Genomic DNA, 12,078 nt, shown 5'->3' with positions numbered 1-12,078 from the left:
TGATAAAATTCTAATTAAGCCCTCTTACATGAATGCGTGCATGGTGCATGATGTATTACATGAATGCTTCTACTTTTTCCTCTTTTCCTTTTCGTAATTTCCATTGTTTTTCCGTTCTGCTTTTAGTACTTGAATTTTTTGTGCCCTTTCCTTTCTCCAGTGTGAATTCTTGAATTTTTGTCCACCGACACTGGTCGCCTAATTATTTCACTCTCCTCTTTTTTCTTGAATTTTTGTCAAGTCAACTAGAGCAAAAGGCCAATTATACTATGTTGATATTATATTAAGCTCAAGTATTGTCAAGAAAAGCCCAATTATTATAAAACACGTACCCCTTCAGTTTTTCTTTTTGAGATTGAAGAATCAAATTTGAGACTATTAGTCTGCAAATCAAAAACCATTTTTTACTGAGCTAGTCCTGTTGATATAAGTGTTGGGTAATTATTTCACTTCTACTCTTTTTTTTCAATTTTTGTTTATTTTTGTTTATATATTTCTGATGATTTAGATTTTCCTAGATTGTCTTATCTCTGCAAGCGACTGCTTTTTATTATCTTTCATCAGGGCAACAAACCTTTGTAGCTCTCTCTCGCCTAACAGGAACCTCAGGTGCAACTTAATTGACCCCATCCATCTTCAATATCAGATTCTTTTTCTTCTTCAAGGAGAACCCCATTCATCTCAAATATCAGATTTGCTTTAATTATAGCTTCTGGTGCATTCAGAGAAACAGATATGGACTCCATTGAGTTCTTTCAAGTTTTCATGATAATCATCATACTCATCTTGACACTGTTGTACATGAGTTTCAGATCATGTACATCTTCTTCTTCTTCTTCTTCTTCTTCTTCTTCTTCTTCTTCTGTTGCTGCTGTTGATACTGATATCCCCCCTCTTCAAGATTCTAGTTCTTCTGTTGGTGCTGCTGATACTGATATCCTCCCTCTTCAAGATAAGTACGATGTGTTTCTTAGTTTCAGAGGTGAGGACACACGCGATGCTTTTACCAGCCATCTTCATGCGGCTTTACTTCGGAAGCAAATTGAGACCTACATAGATAACAGACTTGAGAAAGGAGACGACATTGGACCTTCCCTTAAAGAAGCAATCAAGAAATCGAAAATTGCACTAGTCATTTTCTCAAAAAACTACGCTTCTTCCACATGGTGTTTGAAAGAACTTGTGCATATACTAGAATGCAAGAAAAGCTATGGACAGATTGTTATACCCATTTTTTATCGCATAGATCCATCAGATGTACGAAAACAGCAGGGAACTTATGCACTTGCATTTGATGAACTTGAAAAACGTTTCAAGGGCAGTACGGATGAGGTGGTCAACTGGAGGGCTGCTTTGAAGGAAGCAGCCACTATGTCTGGGTTTCATTATTCAAGCAAAACAGGGTATACTAAATCTCTAACTTGTATCAATTTCTTTTTGTGATAATTTGAATCATATACTTACTATTGTTTGTCTTTCATAATGATATTTGCCAGGAGGACAGAGTACCATTTTGTTGAGGAAGTTGTTCAACATGTTTTGACCAAATTGAATCGCGAATCGTCAAGTGATTTAAAGGGCCTGGTTGGAATTGAAAGAAAAATTGAGCAAATTGAGTTGCTATTATGCTTGGATTCACCAGGTGTTTGCTGCGTAGGTATTTGGGGCATGGGTGGTATTGGCAAGACCACCCTCGCTGATGCTGTATTTCACAGGCAGAGGCAGTCCTCTAAATTTGAAGCTTGTTGTTTTCTCGCAAATGTCAGGGAGAAATCAGAAAAAACGGATGGACTAAATGACTTGCGAAATACACTTGTTCGTGAATTATTAAAGGATAAAGATGTAAATATCAACTCTCCGTCTATACCACCTCATATTCAAGATAGGCTCAGGCGTACAAAGGCACTCATTGTTCTTGATGATGTGAATGCTCGAAAACAACTAGAATATCTTGTTGGTGATCATGATCGGTTTTGCCAAGGGAGTCGAATCATTATAACTGCTAGAGATAAAGGCCTACTTGAGCAAAAAGTTGACCACGAAAAGATATACAATGTTGAGGGATTAGGTTCTGATGAAGCTCTTGAGCTCTTTCATTTGCATGCTTTTGGAAATAAGTCTCCAACAACTGATGAAGCTCTTCAGTTGTCGAGAGAGGTGGTAGAGTATAGTAAGGGCAATCCATTAGCTCTTAAAGTTATGGGGTCATCATTCCGTCGTTGCAAGAGCAAACTAGAGTGGGAAGTTCAATGGAAAAAAGTGAAACAATTTCCAGAAGAAGAAATCGATCAAGTGTTGAAAATAAGTTACGATGGATTAGGAAAAAATGAGAAGGAGATATTTCTTGATATGGCATGTTTTCATAAAGGCTATCTGAGGAATTATGTAGAAGAGTTTGTGGATAGTTGTGGTTTCTTTGGGAAAACGGGAATCAATGATCTTATTGATAGGTCTCTCATATCAATTTCAGAAGATATGGAGTTAAAAAAATTGAAAGAGAAATACCCAGGAGGACGGATAGATATGCAGTCAGTAGAACGGATAGAGATGCATGATTTGGTGCAGGAAATGGGTAGGGAAATTGCTCGAGAACAAAGCAGTAGGTTGTTCAATGCAGATGATGTCTATCAAGTTTTGATAAATAACCAGGTACGTAGTAATATTCACATTTACAATAAACAAGTCAGATTATTCCTACAAATGTAATTTTGTATATTATATTTACATTTATATTTTGCTTTCGATTGTCAGAGAGATGGACGTGTTCAAGCCATATCGTTTGACTTGTCTAAGTATGAAAAGCTACCCTTGGAGTTGGAACACGCAAACTTCGAAAAGATGTATCAACTGAGACGCCTACGTGTCAGTCATTATCCTCTGATGAGAGCTCGAGGTCTTCGCAATATTGTTTCTCTTGATCTTCCCAATTCTCTTAGATATCTTGTCTGGGAGGGATATCCTTTGAAATCTTTGCCATCAAAATTTTCTGCTCAAAATCTTGTTGTCCTTAGTATGCAGAACAGCCAAGTTGTGGGGCAACTTTGGAATGAAGATCAGGTATATTATATATGCTTATTTTAGAACGTTCTTGTATAACATGTGGCCTAGAAGGTAATAATCTGCAAGCTAAGTTATTAATTCTTGTTTAATTTGTTACAGAGTCCTGTGAACTTAAAACGGATCAATCTTAGTGAATGCTACCATCTAACTGAAGTCCCAAATCTCTCTCGGAGTCGGAAAATTGAGCATATAGATCTGAAGGGCTGTCACAGTTTGGTTGAAATTCCTTCGTATTTTCAACATCTTAGTAAGCTTACTTATCTTGACCTTACGCAATGCACAAATCTCAAAAATCTTCCCGAGGTGCCATGCAATCTTGAATTCTTAATTTTGTATTCGACAGCAATAGAGGAATTGCATTCATCAGTTTGGTCTCACGAAAAAATATCTCACTTAGATATTAGATTTTGTCGACACCTTAAGAGTCTTCCAAGCAACACTTGTAAGCTGAAACTCTCGAGTCCTTTTAGTCTAATCGGCTGCAAATCTCTTTGCGAGTTTTGGGAGCTTCCCATGGATACAACAGTGCTAGAGTTGAGTAGTACAACAATAAAAGAATTGAGGAAAACATCAATAGAGTTTGTTGTTGGTCTCACTGCAATTAAACTGATCGATTGCAAAAGCCTTGTGAGTCTCCCAACGAACATTTGGAAGTTGAAATATTTGGAAAGCCTTGATCTCAGTGGTTGCTCTAACTTTCAACACTTCCCAGAAATCTCTGAGGCTATGGAGCATCTGGAGTTTCTAAATTTATCAGGTACAACGGTTAAGGAGGTACCCCGATCAATTGGAAATCTAGTTGCGCTTCGAAAATTATGCCTGGTTGAGTGCAGTATACAAGAAATCCCTGATGACCTCTTTTGCTTAACCTCATTACAAGAGTTAGATTTGAGTAGCACCAAAATTAAGAGCATACCTGCAAGCATCAAACAAGCTGCTCAACTGTCTCGCCTATGCCTCAACGGTTGCAAGAGCCTTGAATCTTTACCAGAGTTCCCCCCATTGCTGCAAAGTCTTGAAGCAGATCGTTGCACGTCACTGAAGACAGTGATAAGTTCAAGCACTGCAATCACACAAGGTTGGGAAGAATATATATTTTATCGAGGGCTTCATGAGAAACACATATTTTCTAATTGCCCAAAGTTGGATGAGAATGCACGAAGCAACATAATGGCTGATGCACAGCTCAGAATTATGCGAATGGCAACAGCGTCTTCAAAGTTTAAAGAAGACAAATTTGAGAAGTTGGATGAGAATGCACGAAGCAACACAATGGCTGATGTACAGTTCAGAATTATGCAAATGGCAACGGCGTCTTCAAAGTTTAAAGAAGACAAATTTGAGAAGGTCTCTCTCTCTCTCTCTCACACACACACACACACACTCTGTCTATCTAACTCATTTTTGTTGAAGTTGCTCTCTTTTTTTTCCACGAGTTTAATAACTATGATGTACAGGGATCTTTCGTTGCCATTAGATGTTGTGGGAATGAAATTCCAAATTGGTTCAGCCATAAAAGTGAGGGATGTTCAATAAAGATTAAGCTTCCTCGTGATTGGTTTAGCACAGATTTCTTGGGTTTCGCTATATCTCTTGTTGCAAACAAGAGAGGCTCTGCTCTATTTTTAGTTGAGCATTTCAAGCTTCTATGCAAGTACAACTTCAAAACTAGTAATGGTGAAAGCCATGAAGTCAACCATGGTTTGTTTGATCTGTTCGATATTGATGCTATCTTTGACAGTGGAGATCCACGTGAGGTGTTTGTGTGGTGGTATAATAATGTCTTTGAAGAAGTTGTAGAGGGAGCTGAAAGCCCCACTGCGTTTTACAAACTTGTTACTGAGGTCAATGTTGACTTCACCGTATGGGGTCTTTCTTGCACCGAATCCCTTCCGGTGGAAAAGTGTGGGATATGTCTGTTGTATGGCAAAGATGCTGAGATGATAAAGTAGAGGGCTTTGTAGATCAAGCCAATATCCCTAAATTCAAAATTTCATTTTATTTGAGCTGTTTGCAAGACTTATAGCTGGGGATGCTTTTGAGTTTGTTAGGCATAGAGATGTCTTTCTTGTTTTAACCCTTCGTCAAAATGTGCTTTGAGATCTTTCAACTTCTTCAAAATGTTGGTGAAGTAGTCCTGCAAATATTTCTCGAGTGTAACTATGTCTTTTCCGTCGACACCGAGAAGACTGTATGTCTCGTTCATTGGAGTAGAGAAAACAGCATCACTTGAAAGAACCTACAAATTCCAAAACGCACGACATTAGCTTTGGAAAGGTGGACCAAGAAGAGTCATCAAAGATATTCTATTCAGGCTCAAAATGTTGCAAACCAACAATTAGAAAACTGCAGTGCAGTAGCCATCAAGAATAAAACAACTTGCTTTCACGTAATCGAGTGTCAAAAGGCAGAACATAAGAAATTACCTCTGAAAATACCAATCTATCAGCAACATCATTTGTCCACTCAAAAAGCCTAGTCAGCTGACGGGTTATGTTAGTTAAAGTCTTGTGATTGCATTAAATGCTGCTGTCTCTAGGAAGCTAGGAAGTTGACTCTAGGAGGAGGCTGGAAAGCTCCAGGAATTGAGAAGCCAAAATAGGATTAATTGCACCAGCTGCACAAGTTGGTGAGACAATAGTCGAGGTTCGTGACGTAAAGGGTCGATTTTGATGGAGCCAGGATTCCGGAGCCCGACCCACTCTGTTTGGTTGCTGGTTTTCTGGTGTCCGGGGCTGAGGCGTATCGGTAGTAGAAGGTTTCGTCTTCGTCTTCGTCGCTGCTGTTCTTCTTCTTCTTCTTTTCCACCATTGTCGATATCTCTCTCGTAAATCTCTCGACTTTGAGAGCCTTCTTTTTCTTTTTGTCTATTTTTGTTCAGAGCACGTGGAGGTCACGTGAGATTTGCAAAACCAGAAAAATAAATAAAAGGAAAATGAAAAAAAACGTTGTCTTTAGTTGAGCTGGAGAGACATCAGACTAGAGAATCGGTCATGAGTGTGGAGTGGAGAGAGAAGCTTACGCAAATTGAAAGCTCAACCGCCGAAGAAAGAGGTAGCTGAGAAGAAGGCTTCAGATGATTCAAAATCAGAGATTATTCTGCAATAAGACACCAGTCCAGTTTTAGTGTAAGCTAATATCCATAACTCCTTCTGTCAAGGTACCAATTTTTTCCTTATATTTCTCTCCTATTTTCTTGTTTTTCAGCTACCTTATCAAGTAAATCGATGAAAAATCTTATCTTGAGAATTGGGTATTGGATGTTTTGTAAATTTGAAATCCACATAGTTTTGGCTTTGGGTCGATGATTTCGATTTCCGGAAGTAGAGTTTAGGCCCTGTTCCTTGCTGCACAATAATTTGAAAGATAAAGGCTTTGACAGACGAATAGAACGATCCTAGTAATCTGGTCGGCTACAAGAAATATTGAAACTAACATACGAGCCTCCAAAATTTTGATGAGCTTACATTTACAATGCAGGCCGTTGAGATATAATTTTTTTTTTATTACAGTTGAGCTGATTCGGCGCATGATAAACAGCATTCTGATATGTAAGTGTAGATTTCACTTATTCTTTTCAGTTGGTAATTTACAAAATCTCTTGAGTGCCACTAGTTGTTTAATTTCCTTTATCATTTAGTGAATATGCACAAAGCTAATTTTTGGACCTAGCGTTATTTGCATATTTTATGAATATATATATGCATGTTTTGATTTGTAAGTTTGCAGGTTTTGGAAACGGATATGAATTCTTCTTCTTCTTCTCTTCCTTTTCCTGCTCCCCTTGAAGAAAAGTACGATGTGTTTGTTAGTTTCAGAGGTGAGGACACACGCGATGCTTTTACCAGCCATCTTCACGCAGCTTTACTTCGGAAGCAAATTGAGACCTACATAGATAACAGACTTGAGAAAGGAGACGACATTGGACCTTCCCTTAAAGAAGCAATCAAGAAATCGAAAATTGCAGTAGTCATTTTCTCAAAAAACTATGCTTCTTCCACATGGTGTTTGAAAGAACTTGCGCATATACTAGAATGCAAGAAAAGCTATGGACAAATTGTTATACCCATTTTTTATGGGATAGATCCATCACATGTACGAAAACAGCAGGGAACTTATGTACTTGAAGATCGTCCACTTAAGCGCAATATGGATGAGGTGGCCAACTGGAGAGCTGCTTTGGAGGAAGCAGCCAATATGTCTGGGTTTCCTTATTCAAGCAAAAAAGGGTAGCCAACTTGCTAACTTGTATCAATTTCTACTTTGTTATCATTTCATTCATGCTTACTATTGTTTGTCTTTCATAATGACATTTGCAGGACGGAGGCCGATTTTGTTGAGGAAGTTCTCCAACATGTTTTGACCAAATTGAATCGTGAATCGTCAAGTGATTTAAGGGGCCTGGTTGGAATTGAAAGAAAAATTGAGGAAATGGAGTCGTTATTATGGTTGGATTCAACAGAAGTTTGCTGTGTAGGTATTTGGGGCATGGGTGGTATTGGAAAGACCACCCTTGCTGATGCTGTATTTCACAGGCAGTCCTCTAAATTTGATGCTGCTTGTTTTCTTGCAAATGTTAGGGAGATATCAGAACAAACGGATGGACTAAAACAATTGCGAAATACACTTCTTGGTGAAATATTAAAGGACTCCTTTAATATCAACACTCCATCTATACCACTTCATATTCAAGATAGGCTCAGGCGTAAAAAGGCGCTCATTGTTCTTGATGATGTGAATGCTCGAAAACAACTAGAAGATCTTGTTGGTGATCATGATCGGTTTTGCCAAGGAAGTCGAATCATTATAACTGCTAGAGATAAAGGCCTACTTGAGCAAAAAGTTAACCATGAAAAGATATACAATGTTGAGGGATTAGGTTCTGATGAAGCTCTTCAGCTCTTTCATTCCCATGCTTTCAGAAATAAGTCTTCAACAACAGATTATGCTGGGTTGTCAAAAAAGGTGATAGATTATAGTAAGGGCAATCCATTAGCTCTTAAAGTTATGGGGTCCTTATTCCATCGTTGCAGGAGCAAACAAGAGTGGGAAGACCAATGGAACAATTTGAAACATTTTTCAAACGAAGAAATCGAGGAAGTGTTGAGAATAAGTTATGATGGATTAGGAAAAAATGAGAAGGAGATATTTCTTGATATAGCATGTTTTTATAAAGGCTATGAGAGGAATTATGTAAAAAAATTATTAGATGGTTGTGGTTTCCGTGGGGAAAAGGGAATCAATGATCTTATTGATAGGTCTCTCATATCAATTTCAAATGGACGATGGATAGATTTGCAGTCAAAAGAATTTATAAAGATGCATGATTTGGTGCAAGAAATGGGTAGGGCAATTGCTCGAGAACAACGCAGTAGGTTGTTCAATGCAGAGGATGTCTATCAAGTATTGACAAATAACCAGGTACGTAGTAATATTCACATTTACAAATAACAAGTCAGATTATTCCTACACATGTAGTTTTGAGTAAACTTTTTTTGTGTGTATATTATATTTACATTTATATTTTGCTTTTGATTGTCAGAGAGATGGACATGTTCAAGCCATATCCTTTGACTTGTGTGAGATTGAAAAGCTACTCTTGGAGTTGGAACATGCAAACTTCGAAAAGATGTATCAACTGAAATGCCTACGTGTCAGTTATGGTCTTCTCAAGTACCAATTAATTGTTTCTCTTGATCTTCCCCATTCTCTTAGATATCTTGAATGGAAAAAATATCCTTTGAAATCGTTGCCATCAAAATTTTCTACTCAAAATCTTGTTGTCCTTGAAATGCCGTTCAGCGAAGTTGGGTCGCAACTTTGGACTGAAGACCAGGTATATTATATATGCTTATTTTAGTTCTTGTATAACATGTGCCCAAGAAAGTAATAATCTGCAAGCTAAGTTATTAATTGTTGTTTAATTTGTTACAGAGTCCTGTGAACTTAAAATGGATCTGTCTTAGTGAATGCAAACATCTAACTGAAGTCCCAAATCTCTCTCGGAGTCTTAAAATTGAGCATATAGATCTGTGGGGTTGTGACAGTTTGGTTGAAATTCCTTTGTATTTTCAACATCTTGGCAAGCTTACTTATCTTGACCTTGGGAGCTGCACAAATCTCAAAAATCTTCCCCAGATGCCAGGCAATCTTGAAGTCTTACTTTTATCTGACACAGCAATAGAGGAATTGCCTTCATCAGTTTGGTCTCACAAAAAAATATCTCGCTTAGATATTACATATTGTAGAGACCTTAAGAGTCTTCCAAGCAACAGTTGTAAGCTGAAACTCTCGGGTTCTCTTAGTCTAAACGGCTGCAAATCTCTTTGCCAGTTTTGGGAGCTTCCCACGAATACAAGAGTGCTAGATTTGAGTGAGACATTATTCTTATCTTCCAGAAACCTTATGAGTCTCCCAACGAACATTTGGAAGTTGAAATCTCTGGAGAGCCTTGATCTCAGTTGCTGCTCCAAATTTCAAAACTTCCCTGAAATCTCGGAGGCTATGGAACATCTGGAGTTTCTAAATTTATCAGGTACAGCAGTTAAAGAGCTACCCCCATCAATTGGAAATCTAGTTGCGCTTCGAAAATTAGCTCTCGGTGATTGCAATAACCTTGAGGTTGTACCTGATGACCTCTTTTGCTTAACCTCATTACAAGAGTTAGATCTGAGTAGCACCAAAATTAAGAGCATACCTGCAAGCATCAAACAAGCTGCTCAGCTGTCTCGCCTGTGCCTAAGGGATTGCAGGAGCCTTGAATCTTTACCAGAGCTCCCCCCATTGCTGCAATGTCTTGAAGCAGAAGGTTGCACGTCACTGAAGACAGTGTCAAGTTCAAGCACTGCAATCACACAAGGTTGGGAAGAATATATATTTTCTCGAGGGCTTCGTGAGGAGCATATATTTTCTGATTGCCCAAAGTTGGATGAGAATGCTCGAAGCAACATAATGGCTGATGCACAACTCAGAATTTTGCGAATGGCAACTTCGTCGTCAAAGTTTAAAGAAGACAAAATTGAACAAGCATCATATGATTCAGATTATTTCCATGATGAATCAGAGAAGGTCTCTCTGTCTATCTTTCTTTCTTTCTCTTGCTCTCTCTCTCTACCGCACGCACACACTCTGTCTGCCTTACTCATTCTGTCTATTTTTTTCACCAGTTTAATAACTATGATGTCCGTATCCATGGTACAGGAATTTTTTGGCAAGAGATCTTCGGTTGCCATTAGATGTTGGGGATATGAAATTCCAAAATGGTTCAGCCATCAATGTGAGGGATCTTCAATAAAGATTGAGCTTCCTCGTGATTGGTTTAGCACAGATTTCTTTGGTTTTGCTCTATCTTTTGTTGTTGGCTATGCTGCACAGAAGATTGGATGCAAGTACAACTTCAAAACTAGTAATGGTGAAAGCCATGTAGTCAACCATCCTTTGTTTTATGATTCACAAATAAATGAACTAACCTTTGTTTATGAAGATTCACATGAGGTGTTTGTGTGGTGGTATAATAATGTCTTTGAAGAAGTTGTAGAGGAAGCTCGAAGCCCCACTGTGTTTTACAACCATTTTACTGAGGTCAATGTTGACTTCAACCTACTGAATTATCACCGCGAACCCTTTCCAGTGGGGGACAAGGTGGGGGTGGAAAAGTGTGGGATATGTCTGTTGTATGGCAAAGATGCTGAGATGATAAAGCAGAGGGCTTTGTATGCCCAAGATGCCGAAGTTCAAATTTTCTTTTGATTTGAGCTGTTTGCTTTGCAAGCCTTGTGGCTGAGGATGCTTTTGATTTTGAGTTTGTTAGGGTTAGGTATGTCTTTCTTGTTTTAACGCCCCGTGTAAGCCATGTAATTTTCTTCATTGATTTCAAGTTTTCAATTGTTAAAAGTCAACAGTATAATGATTTCAACATCTTTTGCGAGAGATGATATAAACCAATCCACATCAAAGATTGCATCGAAGTTGCTGCACCAAATACACGAAATAACATTATAAATACTCTGACTATTTTGCTTACATTGACCTCGACAATAGTTCTTTAACTGTGATATGTTGAAACTGACCTGGAATCCTTCCAAAACGATTTCTGGTCGCGCTTGAGAACAACAAGAGTAGCATTCAAGATATAAGCTGCAACAACAGCATCAGTTATCTGTAACAGAATCAGGAAACGAAGCATCAGAGACAGAATCAGCAACAAAAAACATGCATGATTAGAAACCAGTCTCATCACTATTCACTCATGGACTGAAGAAGTTACAAAGTCCTATCAACTAGTCCTATACAAGAGCTACTTATAACCAGATGCCAAAACGAAATAACTATCAACAATTAGACTCATGAAATGAACAAAACAAGACATCAATCAATTCCAGATTAAGAAAAATTATCAAGTTTTAATTGAATCTCAGTCTGAATATCTGATCATCCTCAAGTTAAGAGAAACTTGAAAGCTTATTCATTACTGCAACCATGGAGAAAAAAGGGCATAAATAAAATTAATAATATCTAATATACTTTACTTGCAAAGTTTTCGGCGGCATTGCTGCAACCATGGAACTTATCTGATTTCCTTGTGCTCCATAAATCTCGACCTTAGCTCCCTCCACTCTCCTCTGGAGTTAGCGGGCATCTGCCATGTCTTCGTACCTTGTCCGGGTTGCTTGCCAGCATGCAATATAACCCCGAATATCAATCTCATTATAATGCAGATATACAAATTATATAAAACAGGTCACTACTGAATGACATAATTCAAGACATCAATGAAGCCTTACATGTAAAGTTTTACAAATTCCAAATTACCTCAAATGCAGAGGACAATGAAACGCCTACCGGAACACAAACGTCGCCGTTTCTCAGTATTGACAAGTGGTGTTGACGCTGACGCAAGAGCGGGAGGATTCGACCCGGTCCATAAACAAGGCTTCTAATTTTCTATTCAGGGGCCGGTCGTAGGGAAAGAAACTCAATTTAAGCTTTTTGCCCTCCCATCCCATGTACCAAAAATAT

The 12,078-nt window shown here is 38.3% G+C and overlaps 2 protein-coding genes and 1 long non-coding RNA gene across 6 annotated transcripts; 2 read left to right on the top strand and 1 right to left on the bottom strand.

Annotated features, from left to right (window-relative positions):
- Nucleotides 1-510: 510 nt before the first annotated feature.
- LOC148292637 (disease resistance-like protein DSC1) lies at nt 511-5,063 on the top strand. The gene is made up of 5 exons (XM_088245035.1): nt 511-1,403; nt 1,497-2,649; nt 2,752-3,057; nt 3,160-4,407; nt 4,518-5,063. Exons 1-5 carry the CDS (start codon nt 736-738, stop codon nt 5,010-5,012), a joined length of 3,870 nt encoding a protein of 1,289 aa, XP_088101161.1. The 5' UTR covers nt 511-735; the 3' UTR covers nt 5,013-5,063.
- A 657-nt stretch (nt 5,064-5,720) lies between these two features.
- On the top strand, nt 5,721-10,977 carry LOC110744265 (TMV resistance protein N-like). Of its 4 annotated transcripts, none has more exons than XM_088245041.1 (7): nt 5,721-6,220; nt 6,573-6,611; nt 6,790-7,289; nt 7,380-8,481; nt 8,603-8,896; nt 8,995-10,128; nt 10,261-10,977. In XM_088245041.1, the coding sequence occupies exons 3-7, from the start codon at nt 6,805-6,807 to the stop codon at nt 10,807-10,809; spliced, it is 3,564 nt and encodes a 1,187-aa protein (XP_088101167.1). In that variant the 5' UTR covers nt 5,721-6,220; nt 6,573-6,611; nt 6,790-6,804; the 3' UTR covers nt 10,810-10,977. The 4 variants fall into 4 exon arrangements, with proteins under 4 accessions (XP_088101167.1, XP_088101169.1, XP_088101168.1 ...); XM_088245043.1 differs by having other exon boundaries at nt 6,783-7,289; XM_088245042.1 differs by having other exon boundaries at nt 6,541-6,611.
- LOC148292636 (uncharacterized) lies at nt 10,279-11,770 on the bottom strand. Its single transcript, XR_015826067.1, has 2 exons — nt 11,589-11,770; nt 10,279-11,218 (listed from the first exon to the last, which is right to left on the bottom strand). It is a non-coding gene; the product is annotated as an uncharacterized LOC148292636 (long non-coding RNA).
- Nucleotides 11,771-12,078: the final 308 nt, after the last annotated feature.

Source organism: Prunus avium, chromosome 8, assembly GCF_965620075.1.
Source record: "Prunus avium chromosome 8, drPruAviu1.hap1.1, whole genome shotgun sequence".
NCBI lineage: Eukaryota > Viridiplantae > Streptophyta > Magnoliopsida > Rosales > Rosaceae > Prunus > Prunus avium.
Note: the sequence above shows the minus strand (reverse complement) of the source record. Positions and strands in the feature narration are given on the sequence as shown.